This window comes from Carex rostrata, chromosome 2 (genome assembly GCF_964058835.1).
Source record: "Carex rostrata chromosome 2, lpCarRost1.2, whole genome shotgun sequence".
In the NCBI taxonomy this organism is placed as follows: domain Eukaryota; kingdom Viridiplantae; phylum Streptophyta; class Magnoliopsida; order Poales; family Cyperaceae; genus Carex; species Carex rostrata.
The window spans coordinates 7,954,535-7,981,378 of NC_135919.1; the positions used below are offsets into that span (position 1 = coordinate 7,954,535).

Below are 26,844 nucleotides of genomic sequence, written 5' to 3' on the forward strand. Positions count from 1 at the left end.
AAAATAGTAAAAATTCCAAAAATTATAAAATTCATCACCAAATATATTTTAATATGAATATCATAGTAAGCGGTCAAATCGACATTGAACTTTGAAAATGAAGATACAAAATATAAGGTATAATGAGATATGAAAGATACGAGGTATTAGAACCCTTCTCTTTATTTAAAAAAAATTAATTATACCCTCATTGAAGTCATCTATTTTAAGAACAAAATTAACTTAATTCAAAATCTCAAATCAACAATTTAAGCTTCGGTTCTTACTTCTTAGGATCAGGAGGATCACAATTTAAGTCTTTTATTTAATTCAATTGGATCCTGTCAGCTTTTTAGTTTACTTTTTTTATTTTATTACATGTTTTCTTTCGCATTTTACATTTTAGTACTCAAATGTTTTGAGTACCTTTTTCTTTCCAATTTTGTTACAGAATTCATGTGACCTGTTTAATGAAATCAAATGCTTTCTCAAAAAAAATTAAGGACTCTGCCAACTGACAATAAAATAATTCGATAATACTATTAATATTTTCAGATTAACTGAAAATATTGAAAACTAAAAGATAATTCGATAATCATGACATCTTATAATTTTCGAAATTTATGTAATTTGAATATTGTTTGCTGAATGATAAAAAAAAATGTACCTATTTTTTTATGGGGCATAATTTATGTACTACATATGTCATGGAAATGCTAATTTTTTTTAATTTTTTTTTTGTATACAACCTTTACTTTTATTATTGTCGAAATTATCGAATTTTTTTTTTGTCAAATAATCTTAAAACCTTAAAACGAGGCATTATAGTAGATGGATAATGTTGGAATTTTTCAATTTTCATCTCTAATTAATTACTGATTAAAAACGACTTAATCAATAAAATAATGTATCTGATTGCAACAATCTAATACAAAAATAGTTTATAATCATTAGATTTTAATCAGACAGTCTTTATCACTTTGCTTTGTTAGCATCTATAATAAAAAGTAAATTACATAAATAAATCACCATTAGTTGGATATTTGTTTATATTAGGGTTAGTTTTTTTATTATGCTCTGAAAAATATTATATTAAAGAAACTATTTTTTCCGCAATATTAAACATAAATTGATAGTTATTTAAAATGTTAAAATTTTGAATAATAAAAATGCTTGGAACTAGACTCATTTTGCACGAAATATACTGCATTAACTCAAAAGAGCATCTTTTGAGTTGACACATCTCGGCCGTCCGATTTTAAACGGAGCCAATTCGGTCACAATCTATAATTCAGGAACCTTTTAATATTAGTATAAATCTAGTTTGCACAGATTTTAAAGCGGATGAGACAATCCATATTATATGGACCATATACATTAACTCAAAAGATTTTATTTTGAGTTCTTTTGAGTTAATGCAGAGGATACGAATTCTACAAATAGGGTGACAGCATCCTATAATTAATTAATTAATTAAAAACTGAAGGTCTCCTATCTAAAAGCTCTTCCCATTTTGTAATTTTGTTTGAAGTTGCATAGGTTGCTGCGAGTCTTGTGACAGTTTACGGCAATTAATCAAAAGCTAAAGGTCTCCTAACTAAATCTGCTCTGGTAAAATTATAAATCAGTAAGAGGTTTGAGAAACGCTATCCTCTGCGGAGTTTTTCCGTGCGGAGCTGTGCGGCGTTTTTAATCTGGTCCGTTCATTTCGGATCGGACGGACTGGATTAAGGGTTCACCAAATTTTGAGTTTTTTTAAAATTCGGGCAAGATCTGATCTGGTCCGTCCGATTCTAAACGAACGGACCAGATTAAAAGCGCCGCACAGCTCCGCACGGAAAAACTCCGCAGAGGATACTTTCCCAGAGGTTTGAACCGTCTCCCTCGCTCGTTCGCTCGCTCGCAGCCTCGAGTCCTCGACCAATTTAGCTTTGCCTCTCTCTCATCAACTCACTGTTTCTCACATTTGCCCGACACCTTATTCCTTTTCAGTTTTTCTCCAAGATGAAACCCTAAACCTCTCTGTAAATAGTTGGATTGCGTTATGGAAGGTAGAGAGAGAGTCGGAATTCCATCATGGCTGAATCCGATAAGGACACGACCGGATACACCCGGATCCGATGAGCAGTCGAGCTCTGGTGGAGACGACTCACCAGCTACTCCCAATTGGACACCCGGGAATTGGGATTATGGTATTGTTTTCTTTTTCAATTGTTTGTGGAATTTTTGTTTACGATGAGAAATTTTCTAGTGGTTCGTAAAAGATCATCTCTTGTCAGCACGGGAGTTGAAGCATTTGGATAAGAATTTTTATTTCGGTGGATTTTCTTGTTGCATCTCTTACCCGACACCCAATCGATCTTTGTGAACATGAAATAATGATTTGCACAACTCAGATGTCATTGTCACAATTTGTTATTTTCATGATGTAAGATACAATGCCAATGCTAGTTTCTAATCAAGCTATGGTCTCATGATTTTGGTAAATCGGTGCCTGAAAATTTAGATTCTGCTATGCATTTTCACTGTTAAAGATATTTTCACAATGAAATTCCATGATTTATAATAAGCACTGTCTCCTGTCTGATAAGTCAATCATACAGCTGAGTTGAATCCAATTAGTCTTTTAAAATTTGCTAAGAAAATTAACTGGGATAAAGCATATTACATCTGAAGATTTAATTTGACCCCTTATGTTTGATAGAATGCATATGAAGTTCTCACGAATCCCTTTTAAATAGCTTATTTCATTTTTTACCCATATGGAAATTTGGATTTTTATGTAAAAATTGCCATGTACCGTTGTTAAGCTATGTTTGAAAAGGTACTTAAAATTATAACCGCAGTGTGTATCTATTGTCCTCAGTTGCTTGCTTCACCTTGGAAGATGCCATTTTCTCAACTCTCTCTCTCTCTCTTTTTTTTTTTTTTTTTAAATTTTAGGTTTTCCTAGAGGAAGAAAGATTGCTAATTGGTTTAGTTCATATTTTAGCCCTAAGAGCGGTGATAAATCTAATCACTGCTTTCTATCCACCTCAGAGGTAATTATAATCCCATTGTTTAAATGTTTTCACACACACGCACACACACAGAGTTGGGCTATGGTGATTTGTGAAGGAAGAGCCTTGTTTACTTTATGCTTATATCTCCTTTTTTAAAGTCCAAACAGCTGATCAGAACCGCTCAACATGATCTCCATATTAAAATGTGCTTGAAGACCAAATTTCACATTTTTTTGGGAATTTTTTACTATTTTTTTAGATGGGTAGAAAATTGCTGATTTTGGATGGATTATGGACCAAAAAAAAACAGTGATTTTAAAAAATTTCCAAAAAATGTAAAATTTGGTCTCCTAGCACATTTCAATATGTAGATAATGTTGAGCTGTTCGGATCGACTGTTTGAACTATAAAGTGTAGAAAATATGAACGTGAAGTAAAACGAGGCTTTTAGCCTTTTACTTCGCAACTCACCATAGCTCAACTTTATATATATTTATATATATATTAAGAGTGAGGCTATGGTAATATGCATATTATGGATCGACCCGTGTTATGGATCCATATCTTTATTTCAAAGTTCAAACAGTCGATCCGAACCATTAAATATGATTTCCATATGAAAATGTACTTATAGACCAAATTTTACAATTTTTTGAATATTTTTACTATTTTTTAGATAGGTAGAAAGATACCTACTTTTGGATGGTCCAGAATTTTTAGATCAAGTGTTTTTCTACCTATCTAAGATATAGTAAAAAAATAAAATAATTTACAATTTGGTCTCCAAGTGTGCTTTCATGTGGAGATCATGTTTAACGGTTCGGATCAGCTATTTGAACTTTGAAAATAGAGATATGGATCCATAGAAGGGGTCGATCCATAATATGCATATTACCATAGCCTCACTCTATATTCAAATATTTATTTTGTGTCATTGAGTGTTGTGAACTTGCTCTCTCTCCATTTCTCATTTCAGGTTAACAGGTTAGCTATAAAACATCAATCTGATTGTACAATACTCCACAAAAAGGGTTTCAAGGGAAAACAACCATCCTCAGGAAGCCACAATCAAATTCCATATGTGCCCTCCCCATTAAAAAGTTTCTCATGTGAATTGGGGTCCAAAATTGGCATTCAGCGACAGTCCTCGCTCCGATCACGCAGTTCTGGTGATCTGACGGTACATATCACCATCTAGATTTTATAATAGCCAAATATTCCTTTCAGTTTTTCTTTGTTAATATATTTGAATATACTACAAAAGTCCTCCTTGGCAAATTTCAGGTTTTTGTGGCGTCATTTAATACGAAATTTGATGACACAAAGGAAATGGTGAACTTGGATCTGGAGAAATTTGCAAAGGATTTGAAAGATGCAATGGATAATGGGTTCTTGTCAGAAGCACAGAGCACAGCTCAGGAATTGTTAAACCTCTCCAGAGAGTGCGTGGAGATGATTCCTTGTGAGTTCCGTGAGAGGTGTGAAAAAATTGTGTGTGACCTGATAGAGTGGAAGCACCAGTCAGGGTCCTCTCCTCTGGAAAAATTCAAAACACGGCTTCTGTTTGTTTTGACACACTGTACAAGGCTGTTGCATTACGGGGAAGAGAACTGGAAGGTTGATGGAGAACCCTTCGAGAAGTTCAAGAAGTGCCTTGAAAGTGTGCCCTCATTTGAAATGAAATGGGTTCCATCACCTGATGTTGAGGTACTGTTTACTTAGTCTTGGTTTGGTATCTGTAGTAGGGGGGCTCAAACAGTCAGTTCGGTTAAATCCAAACTAAAATAGTCAAACCAAAATTTTATTCGGTTTTGAAAATCTAACTCAACCAACCGAATTAAACTTGTCAAACGAATAACAACTGAACCAAAAAAACCGAAGTAAATTTTGCTTTGTTGGTTGAACCAAAATAAGAGAGATTAAATTTTGAAAGGTCAAAACTCAATACTGGCTAAGCTCAAAACGTTTGTTCTGGTCTCCGGATCAAACGATTCGGTTTTCCGATTTTCAAAGTCCAAAAAACTGATCCAAACCGTAAGATGTTTAATCTATATTAAAATGTACTCTGAGACCAAATTTTACATTTTTTGGAATTTTTTTACTATTTATTAAGATGATTTGAAAATCGCTGTTTTTATTTGCACCATTAAAAAACAGTTATTTTCAAACCATCCCAATAAATAGTAAAAAAATTCCAAAAAATATAAAATTTGGTCTCCAAACACATTTTAATATAGATTAAACATCTAACGGTTTGGATCGGCTGTTTGGACTTTGAAAATCGAAAAACCAAATCGTTTGTTCCGGAGGCTAGGGACAAACGTTTTGAGCTTAGCTAGTCTCTCAGTCTCTCTCTCTCTCTCTCTCTGTCTTGATACATATATCGGTCCAACCGAAATAAGAGATTAAACCGATCCAAATATAGAAAACCAAAGTAGATTTCAGTTTGTTTGGTTGAACTGAAACAAGAGAGATTAAACCAAAGCAAATATAAAAACTGAAGTAATTCAACAATTCAACCAAACTGAACCAAACCATTTAAAACCGAAAAACCAAACCTTTTAATCCAAAATTTGTTGGTTCGGTTGAAAACCAAATAAACCGGATCCAATGAACACCCCTAATCTGTACTGTTACCTGGCTTCTTCTACACTGATTTTTGTTAACATCTTCATGTGTAGGATTAGTAATTGTCATCTATACCTGAATAACTCCAATCAGTACTAATATCCAAATTACTTTATCAATTATGAATGGGAAAATTTCCAGTGTGCCAAGGTTCCTAGCAATCAAATTTTCAAAGACAAATTTTTAATCCTTCATTTGTTCAGGCTTCTGTTTGCTCGACCGATAGCTTAGCCACAGAAGAAGAAAGCAAGAGCATCTCCAATGCAGCACATAAAGATCAGAGGCTCCTGCAGGACTTGTTAATTGATTCTCCTCAAAATCTCATCAAGGAGCAAAATGTGCTATTGGATGAGTGGGCCCAGAATACAGTCATGTGTAGGATATGCGAAGAAAGTGTCCCGACATCACACCTTGAGTCTCATTCCTATGTATGTGCATATGCCAACGAGTGCGACTTAGAAGGTCTAACCATAGACGAGAGGCTTCACAAAATTGCTGACATGCTGGAGCAAATTGTCGAGTCGTGCAGCCAGAGTTTTGACCAGTTGTCTGGTCAAAGTGTTGACTCTTCAGTGAAGTTGGGGCATGAGTCACCTCAGATGCAGGAATGGCACAACAAAGGTAGTTCAGATCTCAAATTTTTTGGAAAATTGACATACTGCTATATCATGTTAATAGTACATGAAATAGCTACAGCAGGAAATTTAATGTATGGAAGTTTCCAATACACTTTCAACATGATGTCCAAAATACAAATGAAACTTTTTTTTTTTAATTTTTCTGAATGTAGAAAGTTGTTAAAATACAAATATCTCGAGGAGTGTGCAGGGTGCAAACGGATCGGATAGTGGTAAAACCATATCTGTATCCGCTTTTAATTTTCGGATACGGATACGGATCAGATATCGGATATCCGTATATATACACATAAATATTTTCATAATATATAGTAACTATACAGTATCTATCTATTATTTGGATATGGATAATTAAAATTTAAAACTATATCCGTATCCGTATCCACACGGATATTCGGATATTGGATATCCGTATCTAATTTTCAGATATGGTCGGATAATATCCGACCCGTTTGCACCCCTAGGAGTGTGAAGCTAAAAGAAAATTTCGTAACAAGTTGTGGTTAAATTTATAGAACTGCCAATTAGGCTAGGTGAGATATCTGGTGTATGACAGGCACTGAGGGGATGTTCGAGGATATACATGAGCTAGATACGGCCCGAATTGACGAATTACATCTTGGAGCCTCGAATAGTGTTAAGAACCTATTAGCGATGAAGCTTTGTGGTGGGGACAGTAATGCAGGTAGCTCGAATGGTAGTGTGACCTCAGCTTCTTCTAACAACACACCCAGGTCAAGCCATTTTGACTTCTTCTGGATTGAGCAAAACAACCCATCTGAGCAAGAGGATATCAATCAGGTATTTTTGAACCATGATCTATTTGTCTGCCATGGAGTTTGCAATTCAGTACCCCTGTATTTTGAAAAAAAATTAGAGCCCAGATATTGTCAGGGTTTTGCCTATCCCTCTTGAAGCTGGTTTTGAAAGATGACTACAAAACTTACATAGAATGCTCCATGTATCCTGGTAACTTGTGCGAGTCGGGAGGCACGCTTATCCTGGTAACCCTAGAGGCATTTAATGCCCGGTAGTAACCGTCTGATCTACTTTAAGATTTGTGCGAACCACTTCAAGATTCATGCTTATCAAGTACACATGAATCTGACACGAGTCGAACGGCTCCGACCAATTTTTTTGCCTACCCATAACCAAATTCCTGGGTCCGCCCCTGTCAGCACCACAATCATCTTGTGGAACGACCAAACAAAAGAAATAATGAAATTTACTACTTAATTTGATTGAAATCGAAGGCTGTTACTGCAAACTGGTATTGCAGGTCTGGCTTGAATTTTTATCAGTCTATGTAGCACCAAATTACAAAATTGAGACCTCTTCAGATTAAATTTAGTGGAGACTAGTTTCCTGACTTTTGATTATTTTACAGGTGAACAGATTGGCTATCATAACTCGTAGTGTTGCAAACCTAGATTGTGCAAGTAAGGTTGCATCAGAAACTCTGCTCTCTTGTTTGCGTGAGTTGCTGGATATCTTGCAACAAAACCATATCAAAGCTTTAGTTATCGACACTTTTGGCTGCCGGATAAAAAATTTACTTAAGTAAGCCATTCACACCAAATTCTTAACTTAATACAATTTCAAGTAGCCGTCATGTATTGCAGTTTTAGAACTGTAGCAATCAGTATGACTGTACCAGTCACATGTGACTTTCCTTATATTTCCTTTTCCTGATTTTGTTATTATTTGAGTTGTCTTCATATGGTTAAATCAGGAAACTATCATATAGGTTTCATGGGCACATAGAAGTGTCTTGTATTCGCTTAGTTTTAACATATTGTTCTTTTTGCAATAGTTCATACAAGCTACTGATTTTTTTTTAATTGGCAATAAAAAGGAAGAAATATCTGCGGGTTACTCGAGCCTCAGGCAAAAGATATTACAAGAGGCCGGTTCAATCTGAAGAAATTAAAGGAGAAGTATATCCGAGTTTACGTTCTTCTTCAGAATATAATAATATTCATGTCCTGCATCCATTGGAAAGCGAAAGGGTAAGTATTGATGATTTCGAAAAAATAAAGCAGATCAGCAGAGGGGCTTTTGGCAAAGTATTTCTTGCACGAAAGCGAACTACAGGAGACCTCTTTGCAATAAAGGTAGGTAACTAAACTTGTAATGTTTTAAATTAATAATATTTGAATTTTGAACTACCTGTTTGGATTTTTCACTGATTTGAATGTTTGAACATTCAAAATGCAGTACAAGCATAATGATATTACTCCAAAGTCAATATTACAATCCTAAGCATATATTCTAGCATCGATTGTATTCTTCGGATAGTGACTATGTACTTTGTGTACATTTTGTACAAAATACAAGTGATATTACAAAAATATTCTCTAGGTGCTCAAAAAGTTGCACATGATACGGAAAAATGATGTTGAACGAATATTGGCAGAGCGCGACATTCTCATTACTGTCAGGAATACATTTGTGGTAAGAGTCTCTTTGAGTGTATCATAAAAACATCTGTTTGAATCTTATCCTGATGTAGTAAGAGATCTCTTCACAAAAAATAGAAACACTAAATTTAACTTTTGTATTTTTTACAGGTTCGCTTCTTCTACTCTTTCACCTGTAGAGAAAACCTTTACTTGGTTATGGAATATCTGAACGGAGGTGATTTGTACTCATTACTCCGAACAGTTGGTTGCTTAGATGAGAAAAATACTCGCATATATGTTGCCGAGTTGGTGCGCTTTTTGTCTTCATTACCTTTTTCTATATATTATAAGTTAGGGTGTACCACTTTTGTCAAATAAAAAAAAAATTAAAGAAAAAGTGATCAGTTTATACTGTAATAGTACTTCCCTTTTGTGTGGTATTAGGTTCTTGCACTGGAGTACCTTCATTCACTGAGAATCATCCACCGTGATCTCAAGCCTGACAACATCCTCATTGCGGGAAATGGGCACATTAAGGTTAAACTTGAAACCCAAATCTTTATTCCTGTATTAAATAACTGAGGAACTGGGGTCTAGTCCAGTTACTTTTTTTTTCTGACAGTCGGTAAAAATGCATTTTACAGCTAACTGATTTTGGTCTGTCAAAGATTGGGCTCATTGCTAGTTCCATCAATATGTCAGAGTCTAAGACGGAAACTCCTAGATCTGAGACTTATCGAACAAAAAAGAGGCGGCGGTGTTATGCTGTCGGGACACCTGACTATTTAGCCCCTGAAATTCTTCTGGGAACTGAGCATGGTGAGTTTACTCTTGATTTTAAAAAGCAATGCTGATTTTCTTTGTTTCGGATGGCAGCAGTGATCTACCATACCAGGACGATACTAGTTTCCCCCAAAGCGGTCAACTAATCCCTCACTTTTCAATTGTGCAATGTTTTCTGGTGCCATATTTAACCTAAAACAATTTTGGTCAACAAATAGACTATTCGGCAGACTGGTGGTCTGTGGGAATCATTTTGTTTGAGCTGCTAACAGGAATCCCGCCTTTCACTGCATGTTCTCCTGAGGTAATATCTTATGGAACCTTTCACTTTATAAGTATTAAATTACTGACACTTGGCCCACAGAAGGGACTTAGAGTGCATTGGGAAAGTGCCACAACCGTCAGGATTTTTTTATTTAGAAATAAAATATTATTTTCTGCTGGAAAGGTAAAGAATCGAGCCAAGTACATGCATTTGGGACATTAGTTCTGTCTATTTGATTTCAGTACCCTTAGTAGTCAATTTTGTTTCCGTTAACCAGTGTTGTAAATAACGGTATGCGGTCGTTGGACAGACAAGGTACTGCCAAGTGATTAATCGGGAATAATCGGGAATGATCGGCCATAATTGAAAATAATTGGTCGATTAGTCAGAAAAATTCATGACGGTTTGGTCACCGCCAACGACTAATCAGCCGATTAATCGGCCTAAACGGACGTTTTTTACAACACTGCCATCAACTAGACTGAGTTGTTTAAATGCTCAACATGAGCCTAGATAAGAGCTTGGTTGACGCTTGAACAGTAAGATTCCGATGAATGAACCCAAAATAGCAACCTGGACTGGTACAGTACTTTACGAGTGCGATTTCTGGCAAGTTGTCGAGGCTAAAGAAAGTTGCATTTTGTATGACTCTGCAGATGATATTTGACAACATCCTAAATAGGAGAATTCCCTGGCCTGCTGTGCCCAATGATATGTCTTATGAAGCAAAGGACTTGATTGACAGGTTTGTGCTCTCTCTATCTCAAGTTCTCAACCACACACTTGTACACAAATTAAAGGAGTAAATCTAGGATGGGTTTAATCTTACCAGTGGATCCTGAACTTAACCTCAAAAATTGTTGGAATGATGAATTTGAGCCATTGATCTCGATCTACTCAACGAGGCGAGTGTATATTTTGTATATGTTACATGTTTTTTTGTTTGCTTTGTAAGATCAGGAGGTTGAAAGATGAATTATTTTGATGCATTTATTCTTTCAACAATTCAAAAATAAAAAAGTTTGTTACTTAAATATATGGCTTTGCCAAGTAGATCAACAGTTCAAAATTGTTGTTTGAAGTGAATCTGATGATTTTTTAGGGTAAGCTCATGAACCTCCCTGATGAGTTGAAGCCATATAATTTTACTCCAAATTAATGTAAGGCAAGGGTCTGGACCGGCTACTAACCACATGAAAAAGAAAATGAACACATGAAACTCTAAACATATTAAAAAATATCCAACGGACAAACTTCTAATTACGTATTGATAAAATATCATACAGGCAAGAAATTCTAATATTAAATAGAAGGGGTGGTAGGCAGGGAAAAATCCATCGTTACCTACTTCCAGAATTCAAATATGTCATCAAATAATGAAGATATTTTTGCAACAACAGGATATGTAATAAATGTGATTATTTTTTTTATGCAGGTTACTTACACCTGATCAAGGCCTGCGGCTAGGTGCCAATGGAGCATCAGAGGTTTGTTTTGCACATTGCGTGATTCATTTTTTTTGTCTGTAGAGGAGGTACTGTACTTACTTTTCTTTAATTGATTTCAGGTAAAAGCGCATCAATTTTTTAATGAAGTAAACTGGGATAACCTCGCCTTGGAGAAGGTATGACCTCTTAACTTCTAGACCTCATGAGTGGTTCAATGAAGATTATGCTATTATTATTATATTATAATTAATGATTAACAATAATGTTATTACATGCTCGTGACACAATGATCTCTTGTAGGCTGCATTTGTCCCTTGCCCTGAAACTTTAGACGACACTAGCTATTTCTTGTCACGGCATCCTCAAAGTTCGTCTGAAAACTTGAATTTGACTTTGAAAGAAGAGAACTCCAACTCTAGTAGCAACCATGCTACTGCAACATCTACCAGTGCAAGTTCTAACCCTAACTTAGATGTAAGTATACATTTAGAGCTGCTACTGAGCCGAAGGCAACTTGGACTCAACTTGTGAACTCATGAGCCGAGTCAATCCAGAACTGAGTTGAAAACCCAACTTGGAATCAACTCGTGAGCAACTCGAGTCAGCTCGTAGCTCGTGAGCCAACTCGCTGAAATTAGTGATTTTGATTTTGAGACAAAATAACAGTCTACAAATTACCATGACAATCCACAGTACACAATAAAAGTCTAATTACCAAATTACCAAAAATAATCAACAGTTTACAATATTGTCTAAAAAATTACCAAAAAAGTCTACAAATATACTAACTCGAGTTAGTTCCAACTCAAGTTGTTGGTGAGTTGAATCCGAGTTGATTCCGATCGAGTTATGAGCCATGAGCATTTTGTGTAGCCCTATTAACATTATCATTGGAGTGAGGCTATGGTACTATGCATAGCTTATATTGGTCCGTATTGTAGATTAAAATCTTCATTTTCAAGTTCAAACAGTTGATCTGAATCATTCAACACGTCTCTATATGAAAATGTACTTGCCGACTAAATTTTACATTTTTTAGAATTTTTGTTAGGTAGAATATCACTTGATTTAAAGATTATGGATCATTCAAAAGTAGTAATTTTCTACCTATCTCAAAAAATTATAAAAAATGTAACATTTAGTCTATAAGTATCATGTTGAACGGTTCAGGTTGACTATTTGAACTTTGAAATGGAGATATTGATCCATGAGTAGAACTAGGGTGTTCTTAAGCTCACCAAAGTGTTTGATGAGCTTAACTTCAAAACCCATCAAATCAGTTCAAATGACAAATCAGAACCGTTATAACCCGCCTATTTTACGTGTGATGCGTCTACATGTAAAATTTTTAAACATTCGAATTAGTTTAGTACAAAGTCAATTGGTCAAAATTAGAATGTTAGTAAATTAATTCACGTGCATTCATTTTTTGAACATTTTTTGACCGTTTGACTTTATACTAAATTAATTCGAATGTTTAAAATTTTCACATGTAGGCTCATCACTCGTAAGGTAGGCGGATTTCAACTGTTCGGATTTGTCATTTGAAACAGATTTAATGAGTTTTGGAGTTAAGCTCACCAAACACTTTGGTGAGCTTAAGAACACCCTAGTTCTACTCTTGATCCATAGTATGGACTAATATGCACACTCCTATCATTAAGTTTATCATCATTGTAGTGTTTTTCACTAAATTGAATTGTTTCTTCTCTCTCCTCTTCACTCGTTTCCCTTCCCCCTCCCCTGTAGAAGGATGACCACTATGAAGAGGAAGATATTGACTCGGGTAGTTACGTGGATATTTCCTCGATTAATTTCTCTTTCAAGGTACTACTATAAATTGTTTTTTTCTCTTTTTGAAAAATCTCTGTAGCTATCAGATGTCTATAAATTGTTGTTAATGAAGCACTATTCTGATTTTAATTTCTAGTAAGAAGCATTCGAATATTAGAGCTAATACACATTATTTATTGTATTTTCTTGGCAGAACCTGGCACAATTGGCATCCATGAATTATGATGTACTGAGACAAAGTAGCAAAGTTTCCGGGAGTTCATCAGCAGATTAGTTTGTGTCTAATTTTAATTGATCCTTGACAGGTTACCGTTAGTTTAGTCACCATTAACCTTGATTAGTCTTTTTTTTTTCTAATTACAATAGAGTCCATTTTTTTTCCTCTGTAGGGTATATAGCTTGTGAAATTTTGATAATTAGCATTCAATATAGGTCAAGTTGTCAAATTTTAGATCTCAAATTTAGGCATCACTCCATTGAAAAACAGCTTGGGACTATGCTCCTAGTTGGATAACAAAAGCTTGTATTTTAAAAATCATGGCTTTTCTTTTTCCTTTCTGAATTGTATATAAGCTTATATCTGGATTGCTTTCTGCTTATCAATTTAATTAGCTAATTTGTATTTTTTTTCTGACCTTATATTTGTTCTGTCAGTAGTTGGATCCCATGTTATTAACATGATATAGCAAAATATAGCAATTCTTAATTAATGGAATATTCTAAGGTAAGGAATTTAACAACTTATAACCCAATTATGCATTTGAGTGTTTCCTTCTGTCCTTTTCCCCCCTTTTCGGCTACTTGGGCACGGTGTCTGTGCCTCTGTGACTGTGGCAGTGTGTGAATTCAATTTCAAGTCGATGCATTCAAACTAGTGGTGGCCAAACAGGTGGGCTGGGCAAGATCAAACCGGATTTGTGCTTGGTTTATTCCGATGGATCCCAATCTGAACCGGAAGAGACGAGGCAGAGGAGCAGTTAAGCGAAAATGAAGAGCGGTGATCAGATTTACTAGGTGGAAACACTATCTCGGACAAACAAACATGACGGATGGAGATGGGTGGGCCAGGGAGGGGGGAGGGCAAGGACGGAACCTACTAACAACTCTCAAAATCATTTTTCTAGAAAAAACGAAGCGGTGAGCACTTTTTTGGTCAATTTCATAATTTCTTGTTCAAATCACACCTCTATATATGTAACAATTTTTTTAAGGAACCACAACATTGTCACATTTTTTTTGAAAAAGATTTTACATGTTATGTTTGGTTGTGGAGTAAAGCTAACGAGGATTAATTTGTTTATTTCTTGTTACTTTTTATATTTTACAACTTGTTTGTAGTACAAATTATTGCCTAATTCATTTAGAGGAGTAAGATATTGAGAAATAAATTTTTGTCTATGAAAGTAGGCTCATACAACACAAAAGATTTCTTACAACAACAGTTATTGCTCCTAAACCACATAAATATACGACGTAATGTATCCATCTATCTATCTATCTTATATCTAGTTTTGTTAGGCATCTTATACAAAGACAACTGGTACAATGATATAGTTGAAACTACTGCATTCAATAAGGTTACTCTATCGCCTAACGATAGGAGTTTACTTTTCCATCCCTGTAATCTTTTTTCTACTTTTTCAATAAGAATATTCCAACTTGCAAAAAAGAAAAAAAAAAGAAAAAAAAAAGAATATTCCACTTATTTTCATGTAATTTTTTCCAATGAAGTCGTACCCTAAAGATATAATTGGTAACGAAACAACTTTGCATTCTAACAAAGAAGCTAACTCATGACCTTCTAAGATGTCTAAATTTAAAGGTATCATTTTAATTTTATCAAAGTTGATTTTTAGACCCGACAAGTTCCAGTCAGCCTTTAGAAATAATAATGTGTTCTCAGCAAAATGTAAGTTTAAGACATTTTCCAAATTCAAAAAATTCCCTAAGCACTGTATATGCCATGCTGATTGTGCCTTTTTCAAAATTTTATTCAAAACGCCAGCAGCAAGATTAAATATATAAAAAAAAAGAAAAAATTGGATCCTTTGACGTAATCCCCTTTTACATGAAAAGTAATCACTTAAGTCACCATTAATATTTAAACAAGTCTTACTAGAAAATAATAGTATTTGAATCCATGTAATAAATCTATCACCAAAACCTCTAAATTTTAAAACTTCTAACAAAAATTGGTAATTAATTCTATCGTATGCTTTTTCAACATCAAGTTTGAAAAACACACCTTTGATCTTTTTAATCCTAACTGTATGCAACACCTCATTAGAAACAATAATCTTGTCCATTATCAATCTGTCTTTAATAAATGTTGTTTGAGATGAATCAAATTAAATCATTCATAAATAGAGCTAATCTCTCTGTCGAATATTTGGTCAAAATCTTGAGACTACAGTTAATTAAATTTATGGGTCTAAAATTTGTAATTTCGCATGCATTTTCTTTTTTTAGGTATGAAACACACAACAACCATGTTCCATTTTGCAACATCTAAAGAATGATTATAAAAAGCATGTACTAAATCCATATATTCCTCTCTAATTTCTACCCAAAAAATTTGATAAAAAAAGAAATGATAAGGGCCTTTGAAGGGTTACAAGAAAATAATACTTTTGTAATTTCTTCCAAAGTAAAAGGTTTTTCTAAATCTCTCTTTGAGCACTTGTTAATTTTTCTGACTCATCGCAAAAAAAGAGTGTACTGAAACTAATTTTTCAGTATAAAATCCTAATAATATTTTATAAAAAAAAGTGATGTGTTTTTTAATAACATGCATATCAAAAGTATTTTTACCCTCTATATTCGTAGTAAAAATATAATTTTTTTCCTCCTAATAGATGCTTGAATATTAAAATATAATTTGTTTTTCCATTATTGACGACATGATTTTTTTTTTTTCTGTTTGACATAAAATAAACGGCTTAGAAACTAGTGATTAGAATCCGTACTACAAACTCATTTTTTCATTTTTAAAATTCAGATAAATGATCTAAACCATTCAAAATAATTTCCGTAGAAAAATATAATTACATATCAAATATAATATTTTTTAGATGAGTACAAAACTACTTGATTTAAACACTCTGAACCATTTGGAACTAGTGATTTTTTTAATCTATCTAAAATATAATACAAAAATTTAGAAAAATGTAAAATCTGATCTTTTAAGTACCTTCTCATATAAACATTGTGTCTAATAATTCAGATTTACTGAACTTTAAAAATAAAGAGATTCAATAAATCTATGGTAGGGATCGATTCATAATATTCACTCATAATAAAATTTGCTCAACTCAATACCCAAATTTTTTATTAATACTATTTAAAAAAAATAAACCAAAACACCACTGAAATTGAGGAATTCAAAAAATACCAGGGCTTCCAATTCAATTTGCGGCTCCATTTTTGGAGACCCACAAATTAAATTATAGGCTCCCTAAAAATATAAATATTAATATATTATAGTGTATTTTTTATTTTTTTAAAGAGCCTCCAATTCAATCTGCATTTCTGATATTTTTCGAATTCTCGGTAATTTGTTGATTTTTTTTTTTGGACAGTGGTATTAATAAAAATTTCGAACCCAATACGGCCCAATTTACAGAAAGCCCATTTAACTTGGACCTAGCCCATTTACAGGCTTAAAAAAAACCGACTTCTGAAAATAGCTGTGAGCCTGAGACAAAACCCTTCCGACAAGAAGAAACCCCAATCATCGGAGCAGAGAGGGAGAGAGACAGAGAAGAGGAGAGAATGGAGAGCGCATTGGCTATCGCGGCGGGGATAGGCGAGCAGAGACAAAAGATAGAGCAGTACAAGCACATCCTTGCCTCCCTTCTCTCTTCCTCTCCTCCCGATGTCTCTCAAGCCAAGCGCTTTATCGACCACAGTACGTACTTTCCTTCCCTTCCCCATGCCTTTCCATCATTACTTACTTTTTAATTTTGTTTTTTTTTGATATTTTTCATGTAATATGTTAGTGGTTTCCGATGAGGTGCCTTTGGTGGTTTCGAGACAGCTGCTTCAGACTTTCGCGCAGGAACTAGGGAAGCTCGATCCTGATGCGGAGAAGGAGATTGCACAGTATGCTCTTGCCCAGATCCAACCACGTGTTGTCTCTTTTGAAGAACAGGTTTGCACTTCTCCCCTTCATCGGGTCTTGTTTTGCTTTGTTCTGTTATTGCTTTTCAAGGTGAAGGAAAATGATACAATGTGTTTTACTGTTAGAATTTGAGAATGAATTGAAAGAAAATAATTTCATTGATTGGATTGATATTCATTACATTGCTTACATGGGTTTATATTAGGATAATTAGCTGTTATGATATTTCCTAATTATTCTACTAGCCATTTGGCTTTGTTCTTACACAAAATCTAATCCAGCAGATTGATTAGATATTAATGTGATTGATATTGTATTCTTGGATGTACTAAATGGTAAGTTTCCTATGGTTCTGCAAAGTGTCTCCAACAACATTTACAATGTGGTTATTGACTGAGGACCAATTGTGAATTTTCCATTGTTTATATGAGACGAATGGTTATATTATCAGGTACTAATTATCAGAGAGAAGTTAGCTGAGCTGTACGAGTCCGAACAGGAGTGGTCTCAAGCTGCAAAAATGCTAAGTGGGATTGATTTGGACTCAGGAATTAGGTACATCAATAGAGGATTTGTTGTTCTTTTTCCTTGTATATTCAGTGCAATAAAGTTTCTAACTTCTAATATATGGCATTACGGTCCTTATTTTTTTTTTTCAGGATGCTAGATGACGCGTACAAGCTGTCTAAGTGTGTCCATATTGCACGCCTCTATCTCGAGGTAAGCAGCTCTCTCCTGTATCTGATCTTGCATGTAATTGAAATTGAGTTAAGTGGTTGACTTGTGTATGTTGCTTTTTAGGATGATGATGCTGTAAGTGCTGAGGCCTTTATCAACAAAGCTTCTTTTCTTGTCACAACAAGTCAGCATGAGGTTCTCAATTTGCAGTATAAGGTAAGTGTTGCTACCTTCTATACTGCCCCTGTAATTCATTATATATATTATTTTAGATGTCTAACTTTTATTTCCCTTTACAGGTTTGTTATGCTAGAATACTGGATTTAAAGAGGAAATTCCTAGAAGCTGCACTTCGCTACTATGATATCTCCCAGATCGAGAAGCTTCAAATTGGAGATGAGTAAGTACATATTATAAGAGATATATATCAAATTGCAATAAGATTGGGATATTTCATGATGCAATGTATGCGGATATGTTAGGGAGATAGATGAAGATGCATTGGAGCAAGCTCTGAGTGCAGCAGTCACATGCACTATATTGGCTGCTGCTGGGCCCCAGCGCTCTCGTGTACTAGCAACACTTTACAAGGTAGTAATTAATCATGTTTTATTACTGCAACAGTTAGTTTTGCGTTTGATGTGTAATGTGAGATTTTGTTACTTCTTGTTCAGGATGAGAGATGCTCGAAGTTAAAGATATACCCTATACTACAGAAGGTACTCTTGCTGTGATAAATTTTGTATATACTTGTTTTGTTATCTAAGATGTGTTTCTTTTATTTGATCTTTTGGGGGACTGCTTGCAACAGCCATGGCACTGAAGTTATTATGTGTTAATATATTTAAAATAAAATAATGTGGCAATTTATTATAGCACGTTAGCTGATACACTAAATATGCCTTGAAATTTTCTTTATATCTGACTCTTGGATGCAATCACGGATTTGTTTCTCTCTGCACAAATGAATAAAAATTAAAGAAATGAACAGGGCTTGCCTCGGTACTGTATAACAACCGTTAATCGTCCTTAATAAGTTCTTCATCATGTATTAAGATCACCTCCTTTTGCCTCCATTGGCTGCATATAAGCCTCATCTAAATTCTTAAGCCACCTCTACCCATGGATTAAGCCTCCTCAGCTACTTTTTCCTTCTTAAGCCTTATGTCCATATTTCCGGTTACCAGACACAACATCTAACAGGGACTAGAGAAAGAAATTAGTCACGCCTTTACCAGTCACATAACGTCACAGCATGTCACGTGTGTCGATCACGTGACGTGACTGTCCTCCACCATCTTAGTCTCCCGTGACCAATTTTTTAAACATTATTTCTTAATTATAATTATTTTGGAACAGTTTCTATTTTTCGGTACATTTTCTTATCATTTTCTTTGAACTAACTTAAACTTGAAAACATTAATTAAATTCAATCAGTCACGTTAGTGACCACACGTGACGTGACTGCCCCCCACCATTTTAGTCACGTCACATAACAGTATATTTTGGTCACGTGACGTGACATGACCAAGTCACGGCGTGATAGTCATGTCACGTCATGTTTTTCCTTCTCTAACATGGACTATTATTTAAGAGGAGGGTTCAAATGCCTCCATTTTTTGTGCCTCCATCATGCCTCCATTTTTTAAAACTTTAATAACTCAAGATTTCAAACTTAAAAGTCAAAATAAAACCGTTAGATGTGATCTATGTTATTTTCTCTCTGTGCTCATAAAAAATTATCACATTTCAATTTTGTTTTTATGTGAATCAACAAGTCCAAAAATCAACGTCTAGAAATCATCCAAATTAGTGCATTTTTTTACAAGCTCTTGATGACAATCAAAATAAAATTGAAATGTCATAATTTTTTACATGTGCATAGATAAAATGATGTAGATCATATCCAACGGTTTTATTTTGATTTTTAAGTTTTAAATTTTGAATTATTAAAGTTTTAAAAAATGGAGGCATGGTGGAGGCACAAAAAATGGAGGCATTTGAACCACCCTCATTATTTAAAGCAAAGTTTGTAAATATGTTTTGTCTAGTCTTTGGATCTTGTAAAATTCTGAAATATGTTTTAAGATATGTTAAAGCACCTTTGGAAAGGGCCCTTCGAGCTATCATTTCCAAGGCCATTATGGTTTTGTTATAACAAGTTAGTTCAATATTCCAGGTGTATCTTGAGAGGATTTTGCGAAAGCCAGAGATAGATGCATTTTCTGAAGAGCTGAAACCACATCAGGTTTGAGATAACTCATATCAGTCTCTACTGTTTTTCTTTATTTTTTATATTATGTCGACCCTTGTCTCACGGTTTTTATTAATTATTATATCCTTTCTGAACAGAAAGCTCTATTGCCAGATAATTTTACCGTGCTGGACCGTGCAATGATTGAGCACAACCTCCTGAGTGCTAGCAAACTCTATACTAACATAAGGTTTGGTAATATTATTATTTATTTTACCAATTTGCTGTTTTGCATTTATTTATGGGTTCTCTTTGTTATTTTTTTCTTGCAGTTTTGAAGAGCTAGGAGCTTTACTAGGCATCCCCCCTCAGAAGGTACTTGATTCTCAATTCCTTGCATATTAGTTCCCCTTGTTCACGCTTTTACATCTTGAAAATGTTCTATTATTCTATACTAATATTTGAGAACAGATAAGGTTTGGGAATAAAGGCTTGCTTGTTGTTGTTGTTACAAGTACATGAGCTGTCATAGTTGAAGCTTTTTTATTTGTCCGCTAGTACTTGATAACCAAATTTTAAAAAATATGTTTGTTTTGCTAGGCTGAGAAGATAGCATCTAGGATGATTTACGAGGACAGAATGAGAGGTTCTATCGATCAGGTATACTCCATTTCTGTTAATATAAAGGCCATGATTATGAAACTTTGTCGTACTCTGGAAAAGAATATGATCAAAATCTTGAACATTACAGTATATTACGAAAGTTTGGTACCAGAAGAAAGGACTCATGGCCAAATGTGCTTGGGCTCGTTCAATTTTGACTTCGATTTTATTGTCCTGAGCTCACTGTTTCATTTGTCAGGTTGAAGCCGTAATACATTTTGAGGATGACACTGAAGAATTGCAACAGTGGGATCAGCAGGTATGTTATTTAAAAATTAAGATTGAAATTATGATTTAAGCTGGTGTCACAAAATTTGAACCACTTTATAATATTTAAATTACAATCTGGTATCAACATGTTTCTTTAATGGGATATTTACAATAATCAATAGCATAAATTGGAATTGTATGCAAAAGAGAAGCACAAAATAGACTATGCAACTTAGGGTAGTAATTATAGTCTTATTAGGGCCTAATTGATAAGCATGGTACCAAAATGTGGTTTATCATTTTTCATTTATAGAAGGTGATAGTCATTTTTCTTTTGGGTTGGTCTTGATCAATTTTATACCTGTGACGGAATAACTTGTACCTGACTGTCCCTGATAAATTGCAGATTGCTGGTCTATGCCAGGCTCTAAATGATATCCTTGATTGCATGACAAGCAAGGGCGTGGCTATTCCTGTGTGAATTTGTCGATTCCATGTCTTTGGGGTTAGTTTTAAGTTCATGAAACTAAAGTTGGTAGTCATTATGCCCCCTCCGTAGTCGGTGTATGTTTAAGAACTATTTTTTTCTTTTTTCTTTTTGTATAGTATCATAAGATTTTTGTGCTATATCGTTTGAGCAAGCGCGGAGGCGTTGTTTTGCCCCATTTTGACTGTTCTGCCTCTACTTCATTGAAGTTCATGAAACCAGACCTTTTTCAGGAAAATAGTGAACTCAAATACCAGATCTATTGTGTAATTAAATTGTTTTGCTGGATGCATTACAGGAGCGTTAGTATCCAGGCTTCCCCATTTATTATAGACTTGTAGTGGATCCAAATCTTTGATGAGCTTGTCGTCAAAATTTAGCGGATTGACTAAGTTTACTAAACCCTTTGATGAGCTTAAGTCGATCGAAAAAATACAATCTGATCTATTTCGTAAACAATTTACATATTAAATTTATAAATTTAATCTAAAGTCAAACAGTCAAAGAATAATGAAAAATAATAAAAAATAGATGTATTAAAATTAATTTGTAAATTTTTTTCATTTGACTTTTTAATAAATTAAGTTAAAATTTTATAAATTTGACATGCAAACTTATTATTCTTGTTATTTTTGAAATAGATTGGTTTTAATGGTTTAAATTTTGAAATTAAGCTGATTAAATTGGAAAATTGGTGAGTTTAAGAACACCTAGCTCTACTCCAGTTCGCAAATATCAATTCGGCGCCAAATGTAAATTATATATGATGATTAACTTTTAAACATAATTTACATATAACACAAGCATAATTGATTGTAACGAACCGGGGAACACACCAGTGGTGGTACTAGCCCAACAAACGAGAGTAGAAGGCCATTTCCAACTGGTTGGTTACAATTTACAACTCACAGAAAACAAGTTTTATTTATATAACACATATTTGTACTCAACAAAACTAGAGATAATTATTTCCATCCCCCCAGCGGCCTAGCTTCTTTCTTCTGTCTAATCCATTGCTCTCCTTCCTCTTCTTCTTCCTCTCTTCTTCTCGCTTCCTCTTCTTCCTCCTCTCTTCTTCTCGCTTCCTCTTCTTCTTCTCTTCTTCTCGCTTCCTCTTCTTTCTCCTCTCTTGTCCTGGACTCTTCTTCTTCCTCTTCTCTCCGAGCTTGTTCTTCCTCCCTTCTCTTTGCCTCCTCTTCTTCTCTTCTTCTTTTTTCTTCCTTTTGCTCTTCCCTTCTCCTTGCCTCCTCTTCTTCTCTTCTTTCTTCTTCTTCTTGCTCTTCCCTCCTAGCTCGTTCTTCTTCCCTTCTTCTTGCTTCTTCCTCTTGCTCTTCTCTCCTAGCTTGTTCTTCCTCTTCCTCCCTTTTCCTTGCTGCTTCCTCTTCTTCCCTCCTCTTTTCTTCTCTTCTCCTCTCTTTTTCAGCCCTTTGATGTTCCTCCTCTGCAGCCTTCTCCGTCAAATCCTCTGCACAGGATGTGCAACCCAGTATTATCGCATCACGCTGTGAAGACAACAATTCCTCCACAACTGTAGAGTTTGGTGCACTAAATGCTTCTTTCAAAATTTCTCTATCAATCTCCTTTAGCACCGACCTCTCTCCTGCCAGAAACTGTGGGTAATTGTTTCTAGCATTGGTGCTGAACCCAACAAAGACAAACGAGTCGTTGTTGAATGATATTTGGGTCATTGGATGGTACTTGGGCACGATGAATACGTCTCCTTCTTTGACCCAGTACACAGAGTTCTGGCACTTGACATGCCTCGTGAATTGGCCTACGGGATTTGTGGGACAAATTATTTGCACCATGCCTTGGCCTCGGGTCACTATAGAGATCTCAGTCGCCTTTGGATTCCAGTGAGGTCCCATCATTGAACCCTAGTGAAATATATCATAAAATGGAAACTTAATATCTCTTCATATGGATGATCTGTTATGCCAAATAATTATGAAATACATATAGTTAAAAGTTTGGTTCGGGTGCAATTTGATCATAAGACCGCGATCACTAGTGGACTAGAACAAACACCACAAGAACATACAGGTTTTCGCGAGGATAACAATAATGAATTCGCGAGAGTCTTCAAATAGCCTCGCGATAAGAGTAGCCTCGCAATAGGCTTTGAAATATTTAAATATCAATGCAGTGAGAAGATATTACATGTATTTTAATCATATTGGTACATGAACATGTAATGTAATGCATATCATAACAAAAATAAATTTGATTCACAGTTTTGATCTTTTCCTTTCTTTTTTTAATTTGGAACTGCTATTTCAGTATACGTTGGACTATTAGTTGTCTACTTGTTTTGTTAGAAGTACAAAACGGAAATCAATCAACATCAAATCCACCAAACTATACCCAGCAGCATTTTAGATTATGTTATGAATCTTTTGAAGAGAGTCAGAGAAGAGTATAATTCAAAAGGTCTAATATGAAAATAATGTGATAAACAAAAAGACACTCAAAAGTACTACTCACTGTTGTAAGATTGACCATGAAGGCACCGATATCAATGGTTTCTAAGGCTTCGAGCTCCTCATGTGTTATTGCTGTGCTCCAACCATAGCAATTCTTCACATCTGGTTTACCAGAATAAAAGTTGAAGGTTCTAGTCTTTGACTTCTTCTTCTTGTTCAATTCTTCCGTTTGGTCTGGAAATCCAACCACGGATTCAATGATCCCTTCCTTCCAACTCCTTTTATTTGATTCGTTCCTCAGCACATATGGTACAATCGGAGGAGTTCTCTCTGCCCATTTGATGCTTTGCACTAGTTCTTCAGATACCTATTTTTTGCGGGGGAAGTAAACATCAATCAGAAGGAAAAAAAAATGCTATAAAAATAGCAATATCTCATTTTTATGTTCTCATGACTATGTCATGTCAATTACTGGTACAAACATCTGTGTACCTCATCATTTTAGAACACCTTTACAAGAAGTATAACTGCAAATATATAGTTATTGTAACAGCACTTTCTAATTCTTAACTTCTGATATGTTGAGTTACTACTATATATGCATTCAGCAACTGAAGTTTATTGTACAGGTCAAATTCCACTTAGACCTGGTACCGTTGTAAAGTAATGCATGTGAATAAGGATATACCAAAAACTGATTAATTACTTACTCCAAAGCCTGTCTGAAGAATCCTTTCATCAAAGCCTCGAACAAGGTCACTTATGTTTGAATAAGCTCCAAAAAATTGCTCCTGGTTGCATGTCATATATAAAAAAATACCAGCAATTAACAGCAAGGTTAAACCATTATTAAAAGAAATCGCAAGGAACATACACTTTCAAAAGTTACTCTGTTTCATATGAGAAAGAAAATGAATAATAGATTGATAATTCTATTCTATTCATATTCCAGGGAAATCCATTATAGCACTGGTAATTAAACCTCCATAAATTGTCCTTCTGCATATATTCAAGCAATAGGAAAATATTTTACATCAAATAACAAGTTACATGAGCTTGATTAAGTTTTCTAAGAGTACTTACCAAATAAAAATTAATGATTATACCAAAAAACTATTTGTTGTTCCATGTTAAGTTTTCAGGTTACGGAGTGTGTGTGTAGTACGGCTAACGCGCTTCCACTAGTATATCAACAATTTGCTTCCGGCCTCTAAAATCTATCAAATTGGTTTCAAATGAAAAATCCGAACCGTTCAAACCAATCATCTTAACGAGAGCTTCGTTTCCATATATAAAAAAATTTAAGTTTTGAATTATTTACTATCAAATCAAGTGGTCAAAAAATGAGCAAAATAGTGCATTAAAATGCACACAAAATCCTTGAGGCCGGAAGTTTGGTTTGAACGGGACCAAGTAATGGGAGTTTGGTTACCAAGTTTGGTTATGACTGCATGTTTAATGGGAGTTTGGTTACCAAATAATAATAATCAGCCTTGAGGACTGTGCCTAGGATTTAGATATGTTTAATTAGATTTACAGAAATTATCAATTCAAGCAGTGATCAATTTGCCTCAACATAAAAAAAAGAAACAAAATGCAATCTCAATAACTAGAAAATTTATGATAATTACTCGAGGATCATCAACATTAGCAATGTTAAAGATGGCATAGATCCTAAATTTCGCTCTTGTTGGTGCAGGATAGCTTGTTATATAGAATGTTGTGCCCTGTTCAAGCCTGTAAACATCTCCTCTTTTCAAATCAATTGACCTGGATCCATCACTGCTTTCTTTTTTCTTATTTTTACTGTCACTGTTTTCAACCTCCATGTAATTTATTCTTGCTTTCCCTGCAACAGGAAACTGGTCAATAATACCATTCAAAATGCTGTTGATATTTCAACTAGCATACTTTATTGTAGTATCTCTTGAACATAAATTTCATGCTTTACTTGAATAATAAGTTACTAGTGAACAGGGGCGGATCCATGATTTTCGTAAGGGGGCAAAAAAAAACCGAATTGGATATAAATAGCTAATTGGATTTGAACGCATTAACTAATTGAGTACTCGATAAAAAAAAAATAATTTGTCTCATATTTTCCAATGCTCTGTTTTAACTTATAATTCTAATTACTAATCAAAATTCAAAAAATTTATTTTAATTTTAAAACTAAATTTATCTAGAATTACAAATCAAATATCCAGAAGAAGCAAAAAAAATTTCCATGGAGACAGTCGATCTTTACCAACATATCACCACTAAAATTCAAAATCCAGGGGGCGCCCCGCCCCGTATAGTGCTGGTCCGCCTCTGCCAGTGAAATTATTCATGATGCGAGAAGGAAGCAAACAAACCTGAATGCACATAAAACACCATATCAGAATGAAGTAGCACTGGGAGAAACAGTGAGTTGGGTTCCATGGTAATGAACTGTAGATGATAACTAGTCCCTCCAGTCCAATCTCTCACATCAACGGTTGAGATCGAACCCGATTCACACACAGACACCACTCTCCGCTCCTCTTTCCTCACCAACACCTCATGATGACCAAGTACGCTCCATACACACAGAAACACCACAGCCAGCGCAAACAAAATTAACTTCTTTTTCGCCATTTTATTTTACTGGACTGGTGCATGTCTCTGTCTCTACGGGATTAATCATTTAAAAAGGGCAAGGAGAGGAGAGAGAAACGGGAGGAGAGCAGTGACGAAGCACGTGCATGGCTGACACGTTTCATTGAGGAATGGAGAGTAGCTCACTCGAAGCGCCACGTCTTTGGATGAGGGCAATATATGATCCATGGGCCTTGATCGTGTTTGACTTGGAATGGTTTTGGTTTGGTTTGGTTTGGGATGAGATCGATCGGCCGCGTAAGGAACCCGCCGACTTGCATGCGCTTGCTTGGTGGTATCTATCCGTATCGTACCACCCTGGTGTATCCATTTGACCCAAATTTTTATTAATAGAAAAATAAATAAATAAATATTGATAAAGAAATGACGGAATTTTCACATCCAGTAAGAAGGTGATAGTTTATAACGTTTAGATAGATAAATAAATAAATATTCAGAGAACGTTATAAACAATCACGATATGTTTAACGAAATTTAATTACTCTGTTTA

At 34.8% G+C, this 26,844-nt stretch overlaps 3 protein-coding genes across 10 annotated transcripts; 2 read left to right on the top strand and 1 right to left on the bottom strand.

Annotated features, from left to right (window-relative positions):
- Positions 1-1,849: 1,849 nt before the first annotated feature.
- LOC144572426 (putative serine/threonine protein kinase IRE4) lies at positions 1,850-13,576 on the top strand. Of its 4 annotated transcripts, XM_078322014.1 has the most exons (19): positions 1,850-2,171; positions 2,923-3,020; positions 3,958-4,161; positions 4,266-4,688; positions 5,813-6,230; positions 6,804-7,048; positions 7,635-7,807; positions 8,103-8,361; positions 8,609-8,701; positions 8,818-8,958; positions 9,094-9,186; positions 9,294-9,468; positions 9,651-9,736; positions 10,354-10,442; positions 11,133-11,184; positions 11,265-11,321; positions 11,446-11,619; positions 12,895-12,972; positions 13,133-13,576. In XM_078322014.1, the coding sequence occupies exons 1-19, from the start codon at positions 2,024-2,026 to the stop codon at positions 13,211-13,213; spliced, it is 3,087 nt and encodes a 1,028-aa protein (XP_078178140.1). In that variant the 5' UTR covers positions 1,850-2,023; the 3' UTR covers positions 13,214-13,576. The 4 variants fall into 4 exon arrangements, with proteins under 4 accessions (XP_078178140.1, XP_078178147.1, XP_078178154.1 ...); XM_078322021.1 differs by lacking the exon at positions 11,446-11,619; XM_078322028.1 differs by lacking the exons at positions 11,265-11,321; positions 11,446-11,619; positions 12,895-12,972; positions 13,133-13,576 and having other exon boundaries at positions 10,800-11,186.
- A 3,005-nt stretch (positions 13,577-16,581) lies between these two features.
- Positions 16,582-21,583, top strand: COP8 (Proteasome component (PCI) domain protein). The gene is made up of 14 exons (XM_078322192.1): positions 16,582-16,846; positions 16,938-17,089; positions 17,511-17,614; positions 17,719-17,779; positions 17,861-17,953; positions 18,037-18,137; positions 18,220-18,328; positions 18,412-18,456; positions 19,917-19,985; positions 20,090-20,181; positions 20,264-20,306; positions 20,532-20,591; positions 20,794-20,853; positions 21,211-21,583. The coding sequence occupies exons 1-14, from the start codon at positions 16,711-16,713 to the stop codon at positions 21,283-21,285; spliced, it is 1,200 nt and encodes a 399-aa protein (XP_078178318.1). The 5' UTR covers positions 16,582-16,710; the 3' UTR covers positions 21,286-21,583.
- Positions 21,584-22,226: 643 nt separating this feature from the next.
- Positions 22,227-26,347, bottom strand: LOC144572512 (vicilin-like seed storage protein At4g36700). Of its 5 annotated transcripts, none has more exons than XM_078322143.1 (6): positions 26,072-26,347; positions 25,346-25,563; positions 24,425-24,505; positions 23,776-24,081; positions 22,432-23,168; positions 22,227-22,362 (listed from the first exon to the last, which is right to left on the bottom strand). In XM_078322143.1, the coding sequence occupies exons 1-6, from the start codon at positions 26,331-26,333 to the stop codon at positions 22,257-22,259; spliced, it is 1,710 nt and encodes a 569-aa protein (XP_078178269.1). In that variant the 5' UTR covers positions 26,334-26,347; the 3' UTR covers positions 22,227-22,256. The 5 variants fall into 5 exon arrangements, with proteins under 5 accessions (XP_078178269.1, XP_078178262.1, XP_078178253.1 ...); XM_078322136.1 differs by having other exon boundaries at positions 22,227-22,389; XM_078322127.1 differs by having other exon boundaries at positions 22,227-22,392.
- Between the last annotated feature and the right edge of the window lie 497 nt (positions 26,348-26,844).